This window comes from Trachinotus anak, unplaced genomic scaffold (assembly GCF_046630095.1).
Source record: "Trachinotus anak isolate AG129_WGS33_773 ecotype Australia unplaced genomic scaffold, CSIRO_AGI_Tana_v1 ptg000004l, whole genome shotgun sequence".
In the NCBI taxonomy this organism is placed as follows: domain Eukaryota; kingdom Metazoa; phylum Chordata; class Actinopteri; order Carangiformes; family Carangidae; genus Trachinotus; species Trachinotus anak.
This window is the reverse complement of record NW_027273855.1, coordinates 20,885,469-20,910,519: the sequence shown is the minus strand read 5'-3', so window position 1 is coordinate 20,910,519 and position 25,051 is coordinate 20,885,469. Positions and strand designations below refer to the sequence as shown.

At 38.5% G+C, this 25,051-nt stretch overlaps 1 protein-coding gene across 3 annotated transcripts in view; it reads right to left on the bottom strand.

The window, feature by feature from the left end:
• Positions 1 to 7,625: 7,625 nt before the first annotated feature.
• The window catches only part of LOC139620869 (metabotropic glutamate receptor 4-like), a 172,078-nt gene continuing 154,652 nt past the window's right edge, over positions 7,626 to 25,051 (bottom strand). For 2 of the 3 annotated variants that reach the window (XM_071476842.1, XM_071476843.1), the window contains 4 exons: positions 22,591 to 22,727; positions 19,897 to 20,832; positions 14,483 to 14,729; positions 7,626 to 11,399 (listed from right to left, as the gene is read on the bottom strand). In XM_071476842.1, the coding sequence (XP_071332943.1) occupies positions 11,350 to 11,399; positions 14,483 to 14,729; positions 19,897 to 20,832; positions 22,591 to 22,727 (1,370 nt within the window). In that variant the 3' untranslated portion in view covers positions 7,626 to 11,349. The remainder of the gene's footprint in view (positions 11,400 to 14,482; positions 14,730 to 19,896; positions 20,833 to 22,590; positions 22,728 to 25,051) is intronic. The other variant, XR_011690895.1, reaches the window with a different exon arrangement.

Genomic DNA, 25,051 nt, shown 5'->3' with positions numbered 1-25,051 from the left:
TCAGACTGAATTTTATTGAGGTTTTATGTCCCCAGAAATTCACAAGTGTTTCCTACTCTAAAAAGATAATGTTGACTACAGTTTACAATAAATTGTGCAGTGAGGGGAACTCAGAAAATGTTTCTACATGTATAAGGAAAGATAGAAAGTAAAGATTATTATGAATACTACTTATCATTCAGTTCAGTTTCTTGTTAGTTACTACAGAAATTGCAACTCAGCTGTGGCAGTAAACTTAATTTCCACATCAGTGAACTTTATTCAGGCTCCTCAAAAAGGGCGTCGAGCCAAACCCTTCGATGAAGGATATAAAATGGCTGCCTCACAATGTCTTGACTTATGTAGGGGAGGATTTGTGTGCCTGTGACTTGGAAGTGAAAGTGGAACCTTGTTAATGAATGGGAGAAGGTGTGACTTTTACATTTGAACACCCCAGTTTTTCACACTGCATCTACCCTTTGCATACACTGCCTGAGATTGTCTGGTGAAGGCGGGGCTTCTATGACACCTCACGCATGATGGAGGGAACCACAGCCTTCATGCAGTGATCCAAATGGTTGGAGGCGGCTCATTAATATAGATGGGGTTTTTATAGGAATGGCTGTTGGGCTAAATTATTCAGAGGGTTCAGGGAGACATATGGGCTGGCCTCTTCAGTAGCACAGCTAACTGAACACGTAAATACCTACTGTGGGGCAGGTGGAGCAGAGGAATGAGCAGAGAATCTGGTGTGTATGTGAAGAGTAATGGCTCGGGATCTTGACAGTTCTAAATCATGAGCTGTAATAGTGTCACCAGGGTAGTACCGATCATATACACATACACAGGGTTGTAAGTGCTTGTGTGTGTGACATGTATGTGTACATGTGAAGCTTACAAATAATTTTAGTGTTAAATTCACAGCATAGTGCCCAGTTCAACCTTAAATATTGTTAGTTTGTATTGTTAGTTTTCTGCAGAGGATCCATTTGCAAACCAGGCAGCAAGGCAGGACAAGAAAAGACAGCACAAACAGCTGTGGAGGCTGGTTAAAAATAGCAGTGAGGATATTGCCAAATTCCTGTCTGGACATGGACACATTTGATTGACATCTCCTCACAGATAAGACAACTGCAAAGCTACAAACACAGACTCCACAGTGTGGTTATAACCTGGCTTCTCATCCTCATGGCATGCACACAAATGCAGCTTAGGCACACACATACTAACATGTACATACTTGGAGATAAATGAGAGGCCTCATCTGTCTGATCCTGTCAGTGTGGGCATGCTGTCATTATTATATATAGAGTGTGGTAATGTGCACATGCCCCTTCTACTTTGATGTGAATATGGATGGGGTTGGATAATATTATATAAAATCAGAATGTGGCCATTAAAATGGCAACAGACATCACAAGTCAGCAAACTGAGGACATCAATATGGCTCAAGCATACTCAGTCACCTGTGATGAGTCAAGTGATGTAAATGATGTTGAGCAGACAGCACTGTTATGCAGGTATATGAACTCTGATGGGCCACAGGAAGGAATCAGCAGTTTTCTTTATCGCTGTTCTGTTCTTTCATAAATGCAGCAGACTGTTTTTTTCATGTATGGTGTAGCTATATATTATACGTTATAAGCTGTGTTATCAAATATGTTTTGCGGCTCCAGACGAATTATATTTGGTAAAAGAATGGACAAAAATTGCTATTTTTGTCTATATACATATTATAGTCTGTTTTATCTACTAATCAGCTTGTATTTTGAAACTTTGGAATTTTGAGAATTTTGAGCCACAAATGATAATTGTATTCATGTATTACTACAAGATCACAGAGTCCTTATTATTACCTCTGCTGTCGATCTCTTTTCAACCTTGAAAGACAGGTGAGGAGCTCTTGTTTGTTGGATGAACAAACTTGTACACAGCATTTGTGTCTGCAATTCTAAAGAGGGAGCCAAGTGTGTTGCTGATGGAATATTTATCTTTCCTCAACAGGGTTCCATTATGCTGTCATGCAGTTTGTTAAGATTATTTGAGGTCTACAAAAAGGTTGCTATTATGCATAATGAGTTTCTTCCCGGGTGATTTAAATGTTTGTAGTTGATATGTGCTCATTTGAATTTCAATTATCAGATTCTTGTGTGGAGACTTTTGCCATCTGATTGTTTGATGGAGCATGTCCATAAACTCCAACTTGTTGGGAATAACCATGGTAAAGTTGTTGCGCGCATATAATATATGCTAAAATACCACACAAGCCCTTTAAACATTTATAAAGAAGCAGGCTGATGCTCTTGTTGAAACAAATTGAACAAGCACTTCTTCCTGCGAGGGGAGGCATTTGGCACATGAATAATCTGTTAATGGCTTTCCTTCAAGATAAACTGCTTAAGTAGCTCATTTTTTAAAAATATTATGAATGCGTTGATGGTTTGCCCTCAACTGTTGCTGTTAACCAAAATCATTCCCATGAGGCTACAATCACAGTTTTAACTTAATAGTTGCAATGTTATGCGTTTTATTAATATTCCTGTAAATATTTCATTTTGATGCTAAAATAAATGCATCCACAGGTTGGAAGGTGTTTAATTTAAATAGTCTATTTACGTTATTAAACATTATTCTCTTTATTTTCAAGTGTTTAGTTAAAGCCTGTTGACAGAATCACTAAATAATGAGTCACCAAAATGGATAGAGAGAGAGAGACATAGTCAAGACAGCAGACCATTCTTTGAGAAGAAACCACAATAAGATTATTTCATAGTGATTATTACCACATTTCCTGCTACAGGTATGATATGACGGGCCACCAAACAGTGTATAGGTTGCCTTCTGGCCTTTTGTGTTTTAGTTTTACTTCCTGAAGATGCTTTTAAAAACTGGTTAAAGCAGATGTGATAGAGATATTTCAGAATGATTTAATGAAAAAAAAAAAGGATTCTCTTTGGGGGTTTGAAACTATTATTTTTACACTTCAAAATGCCTACATTATATATTATTTGTATCATGAGAAAATACATACTTACATAGCAAAGAGGTAGTTCCAACTGGCCTAGTTTCATTCCCTTATCATTAGAGCTTTGCAGCGTTCCAGCTCCATCCCTCACAGTAAACCCCTGTCTAGCAGAACAGAAGCTGCATCAGTCACAGAGTGAAACACATGTGCTTGGAGTTAAGATTAATGGAATGTCACATTCACCTGTTGGGACAACGTAAGAATATTTTGAGAAAAACAAGATAACCATAGAGTATTTGTTTGACCATAAACGAGCAGCTAAAGATTGTTTTTCACCCCATTCATCCAGCACACTGTAGGTAATGATGCATCATAATCCAGCAGGGGTAAATTCAATCTACACTTACCACATCTTTGACATCTCGGTATGTGTCTTCACCACATTGAGAAAGAAACAAACACCACAGACACATTTAATACTTTTCTCCTGGGAACGAAATAAAATACTCACTCGCTGGCTAAAGCAGCAGAGTGGAAATATTAAAGTGATATTTCAAATGAGGAAAACCTTTTTATTTTCAGCATGTATTCCCCAAATGATCTCATGAACAGTACTTATTCATTTGCACAATGGGAATGTCAACCTGATAATATTACATGAATGGGGAAATATTCAAAAGATGTGGCGTTTACTTGGTAATTTGTGGGAAAAGATATGAAGAACAATGCATCCTGGGCTTATAAACCTCGCATGAAAAATGGAACAGGAAAATCCACTTCAGAATCTCATTGCTCACTGTGTGAGTAGCATAAGTGGGTAGCTTGGGTTAACAGAGGTTTAGAAACAATCTAGCGGTGTCTGACATTTAATTCTGACAATATCAAAGGCTTTTTCATTGGCATCGCATTCTTAAAAGTAAGCAAACATATAACATCTTACTCGGACCTAGCATTTAAAATATTTTTTTTTCCTTATATATTTCTTTCCTGTATACCATTTTTTTTCTTTGGCCCTCTTTTGCCTATATTGCTAAATAAATATATATTAGCGACCACTATTAAAGAATGAAATTACTTTGTAACACTATCACCCACCTTTTCTTGAAATGATTTTACCCTCTCAGTCAAACGTAAGTGCAAGATCTACCTCTGAGGAAATGTAGATGGAAAGGCCATGATTCAAGTGTAAAAGCTTTTCCTTTGTGAAGACAGGGCATCTTTCAGGGAAGAGAGAGAAATAATAATTTGCCAGTGAAGCAACTTATAGATTAAGCTTTTAGCATGGTAATATGTGTGACTTCCATTTGTTGCCATTTTTCACTGTTTTGTGTTAAAATCAGGATATCCAACCAACAAATTTTGATATTTACACCTGACATCAGGCCTGTGTTTCTTCAACAGCCAAGATTAAGACAATAGTGTTTGTTTGACAAATTCATCACATGCACTCTCATTTTTTTGTACATATGCTTCTTGTTAATGATTTTTTTTGTCTCAAAATGTATCCTAATGAGGCATCTTGGCGGCCTAGGGGTCCACATGTACCATCTAATTCCAGTGTCCTGGTTTCAGATCCAGTTGAGGAAACATTCATGTCATCGCCTCTCTCCCAACATTTCCTGTCACTTGGTAATTGCTTCTACCTAAAAGTTTCAGCAAAAGGAGTCAGTAAACGGTTCTCCCCTGCATGTCAGCGGATAGGGAGTTTTAGTCATTTTCGGATGTGATTCACTGTTGTTTTAATTTTTGTTTCTGCACTCTTTGGCAAAGTCCCCTTCAAAACATCAGATTATCACGCATCTGGTAACTGGTTTAGATTATTATGACCGATCTATTACCAGTTCCTGACAGATGCATGAATGCCTCCAATGGCAGGTAGTTAGCAGATAGCATGCAAACAGCATAGGGAAGAGCTAAGAGTGGTATTTATATTATGGGCTACCTTTTTCGGTGGGTCAAGCAGCGTAGTCACTCTATTGTGTCTACCTTTTCTTTTACAGCTTCCTCATCTTCGTCCTCCATGGGAGTCTATGGCAGCCCCAAGAACCATATGGTAAAAAGTTTTGAAAATTGGCACACCGATGGGAGACACCCAAGTGATGCTTTTCACAAAGTTTCATGTCTGTGTCTCAAGTGCTGTAGTGCCACCAACAGGTCAAAGTTGGAGGTGCTTACACGCATGTAACTTCTGAACCGTATGCCTGACGTTCAAAAACGAGGTACCATTTGATTTCTTGGATCAAGCTGAGTTCAGTGCCCTATTGACCAGTGCCCAGATGTGATATTTAAACACAAATGTTCCTGTGGTCTCTGATGCATTTTCCATGCTGCTACTATGAAAGACAGATCTGTAAAACTGTTGAAGGGCAACCTTTCCTCCTAGATGTTATGTTTATACAGAACCATGTTGTCTGTATTTTGTTTTTTTTCTGGGTAAAAAAAAAATATATATTTTAGTGATTATAGTATTTTCTTTACAGTGAAGTCATTAGATTTGATTAAGGGCTCACTCAGTGTAGAGACAGCTTGCCTACTGCTTGATTTTTTTGATTTTAACTATGAACCTGCCCAGTTGCAATTGGAACGTCGTCATTTTTCTTTACTACCATGTATCTAGTTATCTATTATCTTGTAAAATACAATATCTTTAAAAATGCATTTTCTGCATTTATTACCATCAATCTACACAATGACAAGGCTCTGATATTTACCTGCAAAAATGAATTGTGTAGAATTGTAGTTCACAGCTGGAACTGAATACAGATTAAATAATTACTGATTGATTACCTCTTAATAGATGCCAAGGGACAACTGCACAGCTGTTGATATTGAAGAGAAAGTTATGTTTGTGTATGTGTATCTTAGGTGGTGTGAATTCAGAACCTAAATCCAAATGCACATTAAGAACCCACTTCTTGCCAAGAACCCACTTTTTTTTTTTTTTTCCATTAACTAATCTTGTTGTCGTATTAGTTAGGGCAGTATATTCATTTGCAAAGAGGGTTTTCTGTCAAAACCCAGAAATGCTTTGCAGTAGTCTGGGGAAGTTAGCAGCAGGGAGGAGAGACTTTATTAGAACTTAAAAATTGTACATTCCCTCCTTGGGCACTTTCCTATTTATCTTAGAGAAGGAGACGATACTATTTTGTACGTACTGCTGTTTTGCTAATTGTGCAGGGCAAGGGATTTACTCAAGGCTAATGATGCTTTATCAGTGATCACCCAGGTGCAATTTCAACCCTGCAATAAATTCACTATAAAGATAGTTTCACTAGCTCTACTTTTCATTTAGAGTGGCTCATAATTCTGTCAGCTTTTATAGATAGTATGATATTTTCACAATTTGTTCAAGGCTTATGCTGCAGGTGTAGCTGACCATATTGATCTACCATTAAACCGAGGTTAGGGTTGTGGCTTTCAGGATTACTGGTGAAATTCACAATACGCGCACACACACACACACACACACACACACACACACACACACACACACACACACACACACACACTTCATTCAATGCTATATTTGACTCGTGTTCATGTTTCATTACAGTTTCTGAATGGTTGTCAATGTTTTTATTCTGAAGCACATTGAAAAATAGCTCACATTGACAGTGGCCTTGAGATCTTCTCCATGTTACTTCCCAATCTAGTATTTTTGGCTGATCTGTTTGTCTATCCAGCCGCCAGACAGCCTCTCCTCTGGCAAATTACATGACTTGATGATTGAACAGTGAAACTTATGGTATTGAAGATTTTTTTTCAGGGGATGTAAAATTATGTCTGTGCTCTCAGGCTTCCTGCTGTCATGTCACACCCAGTGCCATGTGGTCCCAATTACACAACTCTACAGAGGGCTTGTAATTTGAAACAACATACAAAATGGAAACACATTGCGATACCTGGCCAAGACGAAAGGAGGAGAGAGAGAAAGAAAGAGAAGAGGGAGTAGGCTAGATTTAACTAGCTATCATTAAGTTAGATAGATTTTTTTATTTTATTTTATTTTATTTTATTTTTATTACCTGTTGATAATCACTCTAACCACTGGCATACTATGCATGCTCATCACCTAGATGCATCACCGAGATTGGTCGTTGGGTGTACAGGGACAAATCTTGGTGGGTTACCACTACTGCTTTGGATAGGGACAGCAGAAAAAAAAAAATTTTAGCCACTTAAAAAATGCCCATCTAAATGCGCACCACCACCACAGACATTTGTTGCACCCCACCCTTGGTAACAGCCACAGTCGCAATGGTCATTGGGCATACTGAGACAAATCCCAGTGGGCAGCTATGTTTGTCAAAAAAAATCCAGAAAGGTTTTTCCGGGGCTGTCAGTCTCTTCTTGGGCCCTCTCTGTGTGCCTGTCATTGAAAGTGTTCCAGCACTAGCCTCCTGGTGTTCCTGGACCGCAACAGGACTGACAGGTTAATGGCTACTTTCAATGTCCATCCAAGGGCAACATCATAATTTCACATTTCATTTACATGAACAGAGCATGTCTGTACCTTGGTCTTGCATATTGTGTCAATTTGAAGAATCGAGCAACAAGAATTATTGATGATGATAAGTGTGATTGTTACCTGGTGCATATGTTACTATTGAATGGGAATTTACTCTTGAATATACTATTAAACTGATAATGACACATGCTAGCAAAGATGAAACAGCAACACTTTATTAGCAAAACAATCTTTTATTAGAAATATCTTGTATAAAAATGAACATGCTCTACACATTTTTTTCTATAGATAATTCATAAATATCCAGGCACTGTAATTCTTTTTTTATCTTTCTTTTTTTTTTTTAAATAATTCAGTACATAAAGCAGACATGATCAATCCATTTTAATAACATACATTAACTTGCCATTTAATTTCAGTCAGCACTTACATATTCTATTTTGTAACACAGACAAAGTGTTTAAGAAAAATAAAAAGGGGGGTTGTGGCAAAAAAGCAGTAAATTATCAAATTCACAAACACAAACAATCCCACAAACAATACTTTGTCAAATGATGATAAAACAACATTTGCGGCAACACTGTAGACTTTTGTTGAAGCTGAGAGAATCAATGATTAAACCAAAAATGTTAGTTATTTATAATCCTCTGCAGTAGTTTTCCTTCTGGACATTACACCTTTTTCTTAGTGTTCACATGACATGGGTTTTGACATGCAACATACAGATTTTTGCATTGCTGAGGATAACATTTAATGAGACAAATTCCAGAGCTACTGTTCATGACAAACACTTTAGAGACTGGAGACAGAAATGAAGACTGCACACACAATTGCAATTTGTACATTGACTCCTTTTCTTCTTCCTACAAAGAAACACCATGAAAGATCCATGGAAAGAATGGCAGGGGTAATGTAATGGGTATGAGGCACAGAATGAAGGCACTGGCCCTTATTTATCAAGCAGGTATTCATCCTCCTATTTCATCTAAAATGAAAGATGGTCAGTATTGTGAAAATTAATTAATGTCTATTAAACAGACTGAGAAATGATTTTCATCTCAGTACAAGTTTAAAGCTGCATTAAATGTTTTTTACAACTATGGGCAGAAGGACGCAGAAAACCAAAACCTAGACACCACTGGCTCATCTACATTTTAGCAAACAACTGCCTACTTTGACAACATTGATATCCTATTGTTATCCTTTTGACCACCTAACAAACCTAAGTCTAATATTCACCAACTCTTGAGCTATGTTTTGCTTTGTACCAACTCCTGTTAAATATCTGCAGCTTTAACTTGCTAGTTGTTAAATCAGTCATTGGTTTATTGCTCATCTTTGCTGTTCTCTGCCAGGAAGTTGGGGGCAGTCACTGATGAGTGTGTTTGCTTGAAACAAGTATCTGTACTTTTCTATCAGGCAGGGGCTCTACAGTGCGAGCATTTTGCTTGCATACACAAGTAAAAAAAATAGTGTGTGAATCTGAACAATTACTCAGAAGTTAGTTACTCACAATGGTGGTGTGAGTGACTCTTAGGCTGGTTCTAAACTGGTTCTAAATTTGTAAGGAATAGGAGCATTTTATTGGCACTTGGAGAGACCAGTGAGAAGGCTTAGCAGATTGCAAGATATGGTTTTGGTGTTTACAGTCCATGCAGCGTGTTCTGTCTTTCTTTGCTCTGCTCTCTCTGCGGTGTTTTGTCTGAGGGCTCAGCTCCTCTACACGCATAGACGCAGACAGCAGAGAGCCCATGAAGGAGAACATCACATTGTGTGAGTTGATGACTGAAGACAAGATGACAGTCTCAACAAAGCTCACTGAACACAACTTTTAGGTAGCAGTGTCTCAGTTTTAGCCGGTGTTGATCGTCGTTTTCACCGTTTAAAATGAAAATACTGGTCACATCCGTTGCTGCTAAGTAGCGTGAACTCCATGTCCAACTTGATATTGGATACAGACGGGTTAAAGTGCTATCACACTATCTACTTTGAGAATCCTAAAATTAATTAATAGCCTCTATGATGTTTGAAAAGGGATGCATTTTTTTCATATAGGAGTGCCAGTGCCTCTAAAGCTGTAAGCATAGAGCCCTGCATGGAGTTGTCCTAAGACTCTACCATACAGTCTGTGTGTTGGACATGAAAGCAAAATAATGAGCTAAAAGAGGCTAAAAGCTGCATATAGCTGCTGACTAAGTAGGGTCCACACTGTGATTGAACTTGTTACAGGTTTACTGTAACAAAGTCTGCTTAGGTTTAATGACGTGGCTCTTTCATGTATAAATATGTGAAAATCTGACAATTGGCAAAAGCCTATTCCATGGGACTGTGAAGAGTATTTAAATGTAACATAACACAGGCTATATGGAGACTGTTTAAAAAAAAAAAAAAAAAAAAAAGCATTCCTAAGGAAATGCAATGTACAGTATGTCACCCACATAATTGTCTTTCTGAACATTTTAGATCTTTGATGGAACTTCTCCAAATGGGTCTTCATGCTGAGAAGCAACATAAGCCTAATTTTGCACCCAAAATACTATCTACTATCTACTATCAAAATACTAAATACTATACTATCATCAATCATTCTACTGCAGCCTCAAACAGAGCTACTGTGCATCCATCACAAACCACAAGGAGGGTCTCCATATGATAGTGTCCCTTGCAATCTATCATATTCTTTATTATTAACCTTTAAAAATATGTCTGGTATAACAACAGACTGGTGTGTTGTGTTATTTGTTCAAAAACCAAGCATTTGATCCAGCACTGTGTTTCCTGACAAGAATATACTGTAAGGAGGATAATTATGTGTAAACACAGAAACACACAAGTACAGAAAAAACAGGGTAAAATGGAAACAACCTTGAATAATTATGTTATTGTCAAGAACTGCACCTTCAATGTTGGATGGAATGACTTTGGGAAGGCTTCAATAAGAGCATGATAAATAAGGGCCAATAAATCTGGGATGTTTAAAGTATGCATCGATAAGTCTCCAAGTCAAGGCTGCCATTTATGGAGTGTGTGGTGTTAATCATAAAGGTTTGGCTCCTTTTTGTGTTATAAATTACTCTTTATTCAGCAGAGGGTAACCCGGTGGGTAATGGTCCAAAAGGACATCTCCACTGTGAATGACGACCATGACAAATGTTGCATTCCATAGACGTTGACAACACAGCACAGTACATGTGATGCTCCCACAAGCATGCTCTGGGACTGTACACTAGGTTTGCCAAGATGATGGCATCATCATCATTATTATGAAACATTTATTAAAAAATCTGGGATGACCCACTGCTTTATTTTCAGGTGTTTCAGATATGGTTAGTTCATGTAGGAATACTGAATGTACTGTAGTAAGGCATGTACAGTTTGAAGAGTACTGCAGCTTTCAACCCCAATAATACTGGTAACCAAAAATAATTACTATATTTTTATACTGTTTCATCTTGTCCACTGCATTTGACTAGAGCAAAAACAGAACACTTTTCTCCCTGTTTTTGTTGAAATGAGACAAACGAATCAGCCTCAGAGAGAACTGAAATTGTGTGCTATACACTTCAGAAAGAAAACATACTGTAGGCTCCAGGTACTTTGCTCAGCCTGCATCTGGACACATCACAGCACAACGCTCACTTGTGTCTCAGAAAGGGTGGGAAGAAGAAAATTAACTATCCAATCTCTCTGACTTCTTCCAACTCCCTCCTGCAAATCTACTAATTTCTCATAAATTTGGCATTAAAGCCTTTACCTGATTCTCTTAAAAAAATATGACATCCTTTCTTTTTATGGAGTGACAGATTTCCATCTTTCCACCCCAGTTCTCTCTGCTGTAGCGGCTTTGAAGTCCTCCAGTATTTCCCCAGTATTCCCCAGAATCAGGTGATTTCTCCTCAGACAGGCCCCTCCTGTGCTTCCACGGTTCGTCTCTATCTTAGATGGCATGGTTACTGTAGCTTATGTATGTCTGCTTGGAGGCCAGAACTGTAAGGGAAGGTGCAGGAGAAAGAGGGAAAGGGTTAAAAATGCAGGCGTGAAAATGTAATCTTTCAGAGCACATGTTGGAGTCCAAACTGATGGGAAGCTCTATTTATAGATGACTTAAACAAGTGCAGGTGGAACCAATTATAATAGCAGGATGTACAAGGAATGACACCTCCTCTATCGTTATATTGCATTGAAGCTAAAATGTGTCACTTGTGAAACTGAGGACATTGGGAAGGTGACTGAGATTCAGAATAAACTATTACTACAGTGATGTAAAACAAAGAAACTAACAAAAAAGTATAGGGCTGCAATTAATAATAATTTGCATCATCACTTTGTTTGTTTGAATCAAATATAAAAACATGGTGAAAGTGGTGCTCATCACAATCTCTCAGAACTCATATTGATTGTTTTTTCTAAACCAAACCTGAAACCAAAAGATATTCAACCTCTAATAGTATTAGAGAAATATTTATCCCCAAGTGATCAGTTCTCTCGGTAGGTGCCCATTCATTTTCTGCTTATTGACTAATCAATTAATAATTTCAGCGCTAAACATTTTTTTTTTACACAAATTCATAATATTGGAAAAAAGCTACTGTTGAATGTTGCAAGTGAATCACTGATTGTAATAGCACATTGAAACACTGCAGATATTGTAACAATGTACCAACAATGCAATATCTGTTAAGACACTGATGCAGATTGAGTCAGAATCACAGGCTGTGGCAATGGTTATAGTAATTTAAGTACCTGCTATTACAGTATTCATGAAATCAGGGAAAATTCTGTCATAATGTTTTCCTCACAGCTCATTATATCATTGTATAAAATAATTCACTATAGACACTATAGAGTCACCAAGCAGATCACAACATTGGTATAAAATGCAATAGTAATCATTCAAATGCAAGTCTTTTATCACATGCAAAGACCTGATGTTTCTGTGTGCACCAAGCAAAGCATGCAGCAGTCAGTCAGTGTGTTTCCACTTTGATTTGTAAATTCACTGTAAAATGCTTTTAAGACAATATGTGATCTGACTTGGCACTATAAGTCTCATCAATGTTTGATATTAGTGCATTTCATGTTTCATGGAGTTTATGTCAGCTGTGAATAAAACACTTAAGACAGATGACCAGGGGGCAAACCACAACTGCTGGTCAAATGTGACTGTCACACCATACAGTACCAGTGTGTATGCGTGCCATCATGCTCGTCTGCACACGCATGTCTGTGTGCAAGTGTCAGTGTGTACCTGTTTGTCATTTTTTTAAATAAAACTGTCCTCAGCGAGCATGCTCAGTGGAGGTAATCAAACTACCAATCTGCCAATCTGCCCACAGCAGCCTTGGCTGATTGAATATGTCAGAGGGGATGAATCCAATCAGAAGACAGCTGAAAGCCACAGTCAGGGCAAAAGTGCTGTAGAGAGAGATGTGTTATGGTAAACGTTTCTGTGTATTTGTCAGTGCCTTGTTGGGTGTGTGAATGGGGGCGGTATCCTCAGCATTTCATCCAAAGCATCTCTTCCAAGAGAAGCATTGATAAATGAACCTTATTTGAATATTTATGTGCTGCGAGGCCAAGATAAAGAATAGATGGTCCAGAAAGAATTGGAGCTGGCAGACCCATCTGTCTTTTCCTGTTCACTCTTATTGTTGTTGTTGTCCCATTACCACATATTCCTTCTTTTGTCAACAGGGAAACAAATTACAGGGGACACATGGCTATCGCTTGTCTCCTGCACTCAGGCAGAGTGGTGTCATCTTCCCACATTAACAGGCTTTACCATGCTGATTGGCCATTTTACAGCACCACACACCAATATTGTCTATCCAAGTTAATGTCTGTTGGTCATGGGTGGATTTGTGAGGGCGTGATTACTGCCTTGTGTCATTCAGGGTGCTGTATATTAGCCAGGGGCAGCTGGGATGCTTTGTGCATAGTTTTAGCAGGCATGGGGGTTGTGGTGATCATTAACAGAAATTAACTGGAAAAAAAGTGATCGCAGACACTGAAAGGGCAAAATCATCGTCTAATCTGGTTACCTGAGAGTCTAAAGTCCCTCACAAGGGTCCCCTCCCTCAACACAGTCTGACACATAAGCACAAAGAGCATATGTTAGATTCACAGTTCAGACCAGAGGGTGAGAATCAGCACCTATAAATAGGATCTATAATAGAATAAGATATTACAACTCCATTCTCATGTCAAAAAAAGGCATACATGCGAGTGTGGGTGCAGGCTTTTTAGTCCTAATGCACATCATTCAATACTCCTCAGCATTTCAGAGTATAAAATCAGGACCTTCAGTAATCAGAACACGTGGGGTTGCTTGATTGGATTTAAGCCTGCCACCACACAGGGACTGCCTACACTTTATCTCGGTGATTGAAATATCCTCCTTTCCAACACAGAGCTACTCGTCTCTTTAGTCCCTTTCAGAATCAGAATAGTGTGGGCACCCTGTCACACCTCCTGATTCATAAATCCACCTTGGTGAGAGTTAGTGAGAATTGAACATTGAAAATTCTCCTCTCCTGTGTATTCAAAATGCTGGACTATCCTGCTGAAATTGTGAAAAGTGGCTTTCTCTATTTTTGAAAGACATTTTTTGTATTTCCAGTTTTGAACATAACAAACCAGTGTGGAACATAACTAACCCTGCCTAATATAAGAAGAGTAATATACTGTGCATATTACATTAACAAACAGAAGGCAATAGGCATTAGTTTAGCCACTGGTCAATTAAATGCTTTGAATAATAGGGAACTGGAAAGACCCCAGTCCTATGCTAGCTAAAGGCTCCTGTTGATATACAGTATAATGGCATGTTAGCTGCCACTATAACAGCACCCTAATTTCTTATATAATTATGCTTGCTAAATTACCAGACTGCTGAAGTGCAAAATAATATTTCCATCACTTATGTTGTCACCTAAGAGGAGTAGATGTGTATTCTATAACAGCTATAATTATACACAGAAACAGCTCATTGCATCAGCTGATGCTCCTGGTTGAGGACTTTTTTATCACTTTTTCTGTCTCTTTATTGCTTCATCAGGTGTGATACAAACCTTGTGTTTCGAGACTTTCACAGAGTTCAGACTTGGCTTCTCCATTGGGCCTCAGGCCTCCTTTGGGGTTGAACTTGTTGGACATGGTGGCTGCAGTGACCACAGCCTTCAGGCTGCGCTTGCGCTTGGGTACGTTCTGCTCTGGATGGAAGAGAACCACGTAGACCTTAGGCATGTAGAGCATTCCCAGAGAGACAGATGCACTGAGGCTTACGGAGATGGTCAGGGTTGTGGTCTGGATATACATCTGTATTATGAAAGAGAGAGTGGAGACATAACAGAATAATTTGTTGAGGCTACGCTGACAGATGGGCAGTGATGTTCTAGTTTTAGAATCTCAGATTAAGCTGAGCACACGGTAACAATGGTTACACCTGAACAGTTCAAATTTAGTCCTTCATATCAAAGAGCCAGTTTTCTTATAAAGCTACAGAGAGAAAAATCTTTCTGGGGCACGTGATGACCTAGGCTTTAAAAAGTCTTTCGTGTAGGACAGACACTGCTAGTGAGTTGTGGATAGTGGGGGATTACATTTCATGTAAATCACAGCTTGTCATGTAGGTGCAATTAAGTTTGCACAACACACAGTATCCCATAATAATCTCATTATAACATGCAGTAATGGCATACACTATCCTTAATTCATACTCTTTTATTTTTATGTGCCGTGTTCACTCCTGAGGACTGCTTTTATTGCTATTTGGTTATTCATGATATACAACTAATAGAAGTGCTCCCCTAATGTGTGTTTCTGTTGTCTGTGTCTAGATGTTTTCACCCTTTAGCCAACAGCCAGTGGCATGTGATGACATTTACAGATAAGCACACTTGTCTAGCTAGCTAGCTGTAGCTTGTACCCAGTCGAAGATCGAAAGAGTATTCATAATGCTCATGTTCAAATGTCCAAAACCCATGCCCATGGAAATGACAGAAATTATAGATGTAACGGTTGATCGTCAACCTGCCTTCCAGAGACAATAGCCTGCTGCAGCCACAAGAGGGCATTAAATTACAAGATGATTCAAAACATCATCTCTCTTTACATCTCAGAACCAATACTTCCTACCACTTCGATATTGTTCTAATTGATGTCTATTTTTAAAGTTTTTTTTTTTTTGGGCTTTTTATGCCTTTATTAGAGATCAGTGGAAACTGACAGGAAAGGGGGTAGAGAGAGGGGAATGATATGCAGGAAAGAGTCAGACCGATCGGGAGTCGAACCGGTGACTGCCTGCTAAGAGCGTCTTGCGCTCAAATGGTATGCGCCCTAACCACTTGACTACTGGGCCGCCCCTTGATGTCTATTTTTAGATTTAACTGGTTGTACACTGCTTTCCTTGCTTGTCCTGACGGCATGCCACTGACAACAGCATAAGGATTGTGTACTCTCTGAAGCCAGTGACAGCTGCAACTCACAGCTGGGTAGCAGATATATAGCTACAGGCAATGACAATGGAGCAGAGAGAGACATTCTACAGCATATTAAAAGTGCCTGCCAGTGATTTTTCAGTTATGATAATCATCCTTGTGCTCATATGCAGTCCGTCTCTGATTTCTTGATGTAGAGAATGTGGTGTGTCAGCACAGAGGCCGTAAAACTATAATGTTTGACTATATTTGATACTGACACGTGAATATGAAATTCTTTACATATTAATTGAAGCTACATAGGCCTAATACAGAAAATAATGCAGAAACATGTTTTCTTCAATTCAAAGTTGTAGTTTCATGAGCAAACAATTCAAATCCATCAAAAGAATTGAGGACTTGTTTCATAGGGATCCTCTTCCATCCTTTCATAGAACTCCACTGACAAAACTATTACTTAGAAAAAAGAGGAAGAAGAGAGCAAAAGATTATGCTTCTTGGATGAAAATTGCTGCTCTGAAGTTGATGAACAAGAGGCGAAAAGTGTACAGTGGAAACACAGCTGGCAGACATCCTTCAAAGAGATTTGCCTGAGGTTTTGTCTGACATTACATTTTCAGACATCACAAATGACTGAGTAGTTTGGCATGGGAATAGCCCGCAGGGTCCTTGCCAGGGTCCATGCCAGCATGTCAACAGTTATAGATGATTCCCAACATGGTATTTGGCAATATGTTTTTTGTATGTGAACTTACACCATTTATCTCCTCATTTCAAGAGGCTTACATATTTTTTTTCAAACCTTTTCAGCACCATGAAAATCTAAGCTTTGGGTAAATGTCAGTTAGTATTATTCTCACAAGATATTTCAGATTACATGTTTTCAGTAGGGCCCTTTAGCTATCTAAGTGTTTTCGTACAGGTGGGACATTGTTTTGTTGGTCAGTCAGTCAGTTCAAGTGAGAAAGCAAAGATGTACCAAATGAAGAAGCAATGACCTGCCATAGAGTGACTATGATGTTGATGTAATAAAAAACAAAAACTATACAGCAACCTTGCACAAATTAAGCCATGACAGTTAAGAAGAAAGATGTCAGTGTAAAATGGAAGTGATAGGACATTGTATTCTATCATACTGCAAGCAGCACATGAGCATTCACTAGTGATAGAGGGGGATAGAGGGGGAGTGTTGTAATCTCCTGAGAAGATTACATGTGGCCCGGGGTGAGTTCGGAACAATATTGCTACCCCTCAGGAGTACAGAGTGGAGTCACTCTGTGAGGGGAGCCAAGACCCTTGTCCACTTCCATCGGCCCTGGTGACATAAATTTTCCCTGACACACCGATATGATTGCCAATCTGCTCCATCTGCACAGTGAGGGAACAGGGCTAGAGACAGAAACCTCAGTGGGCAGAACCATTATGAAGTTTCTTTGAAGCAGGATTGCTCCTTTTTGTCATTAGGCATCAAATCTCTTGTCCAGACAGCTGCCAGAGCTGTCCCTACCTACACGCGAAGAATTCGAACAGAAAACACTTCCATAGCTCTTCCAAGTCCTCATTCCCAAATATTTTGGCTTAAGGTTTTTTTTTATATATATGAATGCAGACAAAATTATGTGAAATAACTTGCTGAATAATTTTTTGCACATACTTCCTTTTGACCCTAACAAACCAAAGGGTTTTTTCACAGAAGACATGTTGACATGTCACAGCTGAAGAGCAAAGATGTAAATAGGAAAATTAATGAATTCCATTTGGCTACTTTGGTTTCATCCTCCTCGTATTGTGCATGCTGGTTCAGTGACATAAGGTCACGGCGCACTGGGATACTTGAATAGAATGGAGCCATCATTAATGTAAGTAATTCGTAGCACATATGCTTCTCCTACTATGACAAATCAAAAATGCTGTATACGCTGTGAAAAAAGCCTATAGATCTTTTTCACAGCAGCTATTTTGGCGTAGCAGGAAAAGAAAAGATGTAATTAATAAAATTATATATGACTGCATTCATCCAGGGTGTTAGTAGTTTGCATAGTGGCTCACTGACATGGTTACTGGGAAACTTAACTAAACTGAACCATTGTTAACAAATTTTGTATCACCTGTTCTTTTCCTGCTGTGGCAAGTCAACATTTCTGCTGTGATTCAGGCCTGTTGACTGTTATTTGATTTTCTTCCAAATATACAGTGATCATAGTAGGCCATAGAATATCATGCTTTCAATTATTAATGGATAGGGTATTGAATAATGAGTAGTTCAATAAAACATACACATTTCATGGATAGTCACATTCAATATTAATTGAATTAATTGACTTAAAATTGGTATTAGATTAAATTAATATTTGATGCTATATAAGACAGTACTTGATGAGCTGGATATATTCCATCTGGAGTATTAAAAGTAGATTGCTTTTCCAAAAGCTGGAAAATAAATATAAATTTAGATGGCCTTATTCAATCCCAATACACTGTTTCTTGTAACAGTTTAAAGTTTGTGATGTCCTTTTACAGCAAGACTATCTAAAGTTTTTTTTCTTCATGGTCTATAGTAAATTAATAGTAAATTAATATGCCCTTCATTGTTTGTGATAACAAGTCTTCAAACTGTCTAAATGCTAATTGGATTAAATTTCAGCCCTGTGGCTGTTTACATGCATTAGCTATTGATAACACTGGGACAAGTTACATGGATGATACCTTTTAAAGTGAGTGTCCCTGTGAAATGATAAACCAGTTGACAGATTCTTTTCTCCCTGTGGCGTCCAGCCAATAGCTTCTTTAGTCCACCAGCAACAAAGTGCAGCAGTCTCAAAGCACCAGTCATCAGCCATGCTGCCTGTTGGTACTAAAGCAATTTAACCAAATCTATGAAAAACACAACTGGCAAAGAGGACCTTCTGGATTCTGCCTCAAGTCGATTCCAAATTTATGCTTGTTATTAAATGTAGAGTTTTGAGCTCTTGTGCTGTACATAGATCAAGGAGAATTAAAAGAAATGATTAAGGCCTCAGTGTTTTGTACTTTGCTTCTCTCCTTCTGATAGTAGTAAAATCAGTCTGGAAGAATTAAGATCTCCAAATATTTGTATGGGCAACTGGATAATGTTTTTAATAGTACTGATTTACTACAACTATATTTTTTTTTAACTGGAGAACAAAATGGTTGTCCCTCTCTCAAAGGACACATCCCTCGTAGTCTTTGTCCAGTAATTATTTTCTATGTTTTAACAGGTATTTGAGGCGTTGGCCTCTACTATGACTTTACTTGTGCCAAATGTCCATGCACACTCATCCATTACCTCCGTTTTTAACACAAACTCTTAAATGTTGCAATCTAAAGGCTGTCATTTTTTTTGTTATTGTGCAATGCTATAGCAGTCTCAGACCAAGGCTTCCACTTTTTCCACTCTCTGCTTTTTTTTAATGTACATCTGTGTTGAGCAACCTCAAAATTAGCACTGTTTGAGGTAATTTGTGGTTAACTTTAAACTGATGAGAAGGACAGTAATTTTATGCCACTTCACAAACATGTGTTATCTATTTCTGTGTGCAAGAATGTGCAGTGATTGACTCCTTGGTATTACAATAGCTCTGTGAAGCTGAATCACACAGAACACACACAAACACAATTAAAGAAAATATATCCAAACTTGAGGTGAATCAGTTATCCTCACAAGTTGACTGTAAAAAGCCTTGTAATCCCCCCAGTCCACAAAGCCCATCATCTCATTATGAATAGTGGCAGCATCTTCAATCACAACAGGCTGAGGCTGTACAACATCATCTGTGTGGCCATTTTCTTCTAAATTAGGTGCACAGGAAATATAAAAGAACTCCAAATGGAGAACTGACATCAACATGCACAAGTGAATTTTATTGACTCGCTGCCATTGTGCTCTTTGTAAATACAGTGCAGTTGGTGAAAGCTTAGTGTGTGCCTTGGCTTCTGTGCATAGATCTAAAACAATAAATTATAAGAATGGGCCAAACTTTGTTGGCTATTTTATACATCCACCACATTTGAAGTTGAATATTTACCTTTTCTGCTGATTGTGAGGTCCCAAAGAAGATGGGGATGAAGGCAAGCCATACAATGCAGGTGGTGTACATGGTAAATCCTATGGGCTTGGCCTCGTTGAATGTCTCAGGAACACCTCTGGTCTTGATCGCATAAACTGTGCAGGTGACCATCAGCAACATGCTGTAACCCAGCAGACAGATGAGGGACAGGTCTGATATATCACATTTCAGAACGCCACGAGCCATCTCAGGATTGGCTGTACGCTGGTCCTCATAGTCAATTATGGCTTGTGATGGGTCAACACCAAACCAGATGCACACTCCAAGGAGCTGCATCGATATCAGGCTGAATGTGATGACTAACTGGGATGCCGGGGAGATGAATCGTGGGGCACTGACCGACATCTTGCCCTGCTCAAAAATCCTGTAGATTCGATTTGTCTTGGTAAGTAGTGCTGCATAGCTTATACTCATACCCAGGCCCAGGAAAATCCTCCGCAGTGAGCATATAACCACATCAGGGGTGGAGATCATGAGGAATGTTGTAGCGTAGCACAGGAAGATACCTGTCAGCAGCACATAGCTCAGTTCTCGACCTGACGCCTTCACAATTGGTGTGTCATTGTAGCGTATAAAGGTGGCGACCACAAACAGTGTGGCCATGATGCCCAGGACAGCGATGAGAACAGGGATGACTGCCCATGGGGAGCTCCACTCCAACTTGACAATGGGAATGGGAACGCAGCCAGTGTGGTTGTCATTAGGCCGCAAATCAAAGCGGCACATCTTGCAGGTGTAAGTGTCTGCCTGATACTGGTAGCCATCACAATTCTCGCAGTGCCAACAACATGGGATTCCCTTCACTGTCTTCTTGCGCTGGCCAGGACGGCAGGGTTGGCTGCAAATAGAGGAGGGGACTTCTTGTGTTCCACCAGGCCACTGCATCTCATTGATCTGGAGGGAAAAGTATAAGAAAGGAGAAGAATCAGTTTATTCCACCTCATCATATTAACCCCCTTTTTGATACACTCAGAACACCCTGAGACAGAAACGAGGTAAATACTGTGCAGTTACTTAGTATAAATGTATTTGGACAAGTTATTAATGACAGTTAAAAAGCACTTTAGAACTAGAATTAAACTAACCTTTAAAGCTCAGTATAACAAAAACATTAACACAGTTTGCCACGTATTGTTTCACTAGTTACATATTGAAAAACACACTACATAATGCGTGAGGACACAGCTCAGTTAACACTTGGTAGATTAGTTTATACAGACAGAAGTGCATGCTCAACAGAATGAACCAACTATCATTGCAATATTCACCACATGTGAGCGGCACTATTTTTATTTTTTATCAAGCCATCATTGTGTAAACTGGTTTTTAATTACTTTCAAAGAATGCTGCACATACTTGAGGAACACTAACTGAGTGTCGCTTTGTGGCACTGCAGTCTCAATACAGTGTAATGCAGTATCATGTGCCTGTGCTGTTGCATGGACCTTTTATTTATTGTTATTACGACGCAATTTGCTTAAGGCCTTATTAAGTGAACAAGGGTGCGGAAAGGGATGGGGGGTATTCAATTATTTAAATAAACATCTGGCTGGTTGAGATGATTGCTTTTTTGTCTAAAAAAAAATCTTCATGTGGCATTCTTAATTTTTCTTGGAGGTCACTGGCATTCAACTGAAGCTGATAAATCAATCGGTGTGCAGCAGTGACTCAAGACCTTCAGTCTACATAAACTAATACCATGCCTACAGTATCTGTGTTAACAAAATAAGGCTCATGTATGAATTATGCATAACAGCAAAAATAATGCACACACATGGTTCCTCACAAAGTTTGGCATTTAAAACAAAACACTTTTGATGTAAACATATGCAACACTGCAGCTTCTATGCTCAACGCCTATGTGTATGCTGAAGAGGAAACTGGTACAACTGTATCTATTAATGATGGCAAAATAAGGTTAATGCAGAAAGATGCCCTTGTCTTTTTACTTCATTGTAGAGCGACTCATATGAGCATAACTATCAGTGGAAATGTTGTGGAAATACTATGCAACACATTCAGTATTGACCTAAAGCATTTGTCAGCCTGTATGTTTATAAATTTTAAACCCAACCAGAAAGAGGATGATTTATCATTCGCATCATTCTGTCGACTGTTGCCCTATAAAACCCGACATAAGCAAGATGCTTTCTGCATAATCTTTGATAACAGTGATAAGTTATGAGAAGATGAATAAATGAAGCTGTGCTATTTGACAATATTAGAGTTGCTGTAAATGTCACAGATAATGATTTCAAGTAAGAGGCTGCATTGGCACTGTTGGAGGAAATTAAATTCGAAGGAGAGAGTATATTTTGAGATAATGTTGGCTTTAGTCTTAATTGATGATGGATGCATTTCATTACAGCTTTTTCTTGAAAATAATTGTGACAAACTTTCCTCTGCCATTTGTTCCATTCAGTATCTTTCTACAGGACTGGTGGTCAAAACAAAGCTGCAGATTGCAGTTTTAATGTCATGTGCTTTGTGTATTTTGTCAGTAGAAGAAATGAAATGCTGAACAGTCAAATATGGGATGTCTGATGATAAATCAGTTTCACTTATGCTTGAAGTCTTATATAAATATTGAGTCAGCACATAAATCTATTTATTTTATCTACATATTTTAACTAATATTTGAAATATTCATACGTCTAAGTGGAGCTGATCTGTCCAGTGGCCGATGATCTTGTACTCTGGTGTGTTATTTGTGATCTGGTATTGGTAGATTTCATAGCGACCGGGAGCATCTCCATTTACGTTGAAGACCACTGGTGTGCCAGCAATTCCTGAAGATAAAAAAGAAGAGAGGTTAAAAATCATTGTTGTGTAACTTAATGCAGAACTCCAGTGCTGGACAATAGAGTAAAAAGTCAAGCTCTTACTCTCACAATGCCCTGAGATGAAATGAGGCTGCAAGGGGACTTCAAGCCAATCCTGTTATAGTATTAATGATGGGAGCAAAATAGATGTTGACAGCCATGTTTTCCTGGTCCTTTGAGAAGGGCCAGGGCTGCTGTCTGTTCATGTTCCCATATCATTTCACACTCCTTCATTCTGCTTATTGTCCCATTGCTTGTTATCCATTCCCCACTCAGAGTGCTAACGAATGACAGCACTGATTTTGATTACCACTTTGAGGTCTCTCTCATCCCCCTGCTTCCTGTATCTGTCTGTTTCTGAGCCAACCTACAAACCCCACTCCAGCCTAACAACATATAAAATTGTGGTGTGAGGGAATGAGGATTCACAGATTTAGTGATGAGAGCTCACAACTGAGCGTCTCTGAGGAAAGGATCATTTATGGCGTTCCTATCTCTATTTGCTCCTACCAAATTTGCTGTCTCTCCTTCAATGCAATCCCCCAATACTCAGCAATTCTGAAGCATGTAGAAATGGGGGTGTGGAAAGTGCAAAAAGAAAAAAATGCATTAGTTAACTTCCAGCTGAAGTGTGTTTAGTATTACCTGCATAATAGTACAACAGATTCTGCAACAGAATGAGGATATGCATCACGCCGAGACACTTGATTCAATGTTTTCCTGCTCCTTAATTTAGGAGAGAGTTGTTCATGTTCTACAAATATTTACTACATTCTCCTTTGTCATAAGAATAAAAATAATTATTTAATTTAGTGTTTTGTTCTCTTTTATAGGTCACAGTATTGATTGTTGATTGTTCTTTGAACCTGTGAGTCAGAGTTGAAAAACCTGTATGTCAGACTTTGAAACCAGACTCATTTTTTCCCCTCTGAAAATTAGTGTGTGTCAGAGCTCTGATTAAAACCCATAGGATTTAATTGCATTAGCACCATCTTGCTGCATTATCTAGAGGGCATGTCTAAGACAACAACAGGCAGTCATGTAATTATGAAGATTTTCTTGCCCATTTCAGCAATGCAGGGAATCAAGTGGGATGTGTTTTCCTACTAATTTGATTGCCTTAATCGATTAGTTTCACCTCTTAACTTGCAGAAAGGCATTGCAGTTTTCATGCACAGCCAGCAAATATTAACAAACTGCTTGTTTAATAACTAATTCAATTTTTTTAAGGAAGCACTGCACAAGAATGTAAGCCATGCAATATAGGAAGCACAATGCATTGAAAATTAAAGTGTCACAGTAAAATTGTCTGTTAATTCAACTCTAAATGTGCTAAACTGCATTCACAACAGTGTGTGCATGAGACTCCCATGTTAATGCCGTGAGAGCTAAATGAACTGTACTGTGGAGAGAAGATGTGTGCAGGGCAGTGTAGTTGTGACAGTGGCTGTGAAACAAAGCTTTTTTAAAAAAAAATCATATCAGTTTAAATCTTCCCACTAGTACCTGCTAGTTGCTGCTCGTTGAAATGCCAAACCTGCTCATGATTTTAAAGGCCTGTCTATTGATGGTTGTCACTCATTTAAAGCTGTACTTTTGATAACATATTCAAACAAAACTGGATTTTTTAGGATGTCATGGTTGCAGAATAACCCTTACACTCCATTAAAAGCCATTAGCCAAAGCCACAAGAAATCTAACGTGTTCACAAATGTTGAATAAAAACCGATCAACATAAGATACAGATTTTGCTGCTGAGCTTTAAAAGTGTGGAGGTGGCTTCAGTGAACTCAATTTCTTTGAGGGCATTTGTTAAAACGCAAACAAAACATGTTAAAGAAAACAGAATTGTTACGCTTTCCTCATAAATGTAAAGCATTTATTTTAAATACTATGATTCAGAGATGTCAGACACTGTAATTTATTTCTACTCCAAATAGAGGCCTGACGTTACATGGTTATTAGTCATTCAATTGGGCAGAGTTAATGCAGCCAAAGCTGGGGTTGATTATCTTTTCTGAGTTCCCTCTTCTTTTATGCCACCAGCCTCAGGAATAGTTTAGTCTTCCAAACTGTATTGTATCCTCACTATTTGCTGTAGTGCTTAATATTTCTACTTGATGGTCCATTATCAAGCAGTATATACACTCTAACTTGAGATCCTTTAATAGTTTGCATTGGTCTGAGCAGTCTGTTATATTCTTTTTTTAAACTAAATACTTTTTTTCACAGTGCTTAATTACTGTTAGTAATGTTTGTGCAGATCATTCTATCATATAGTGACATAGGAT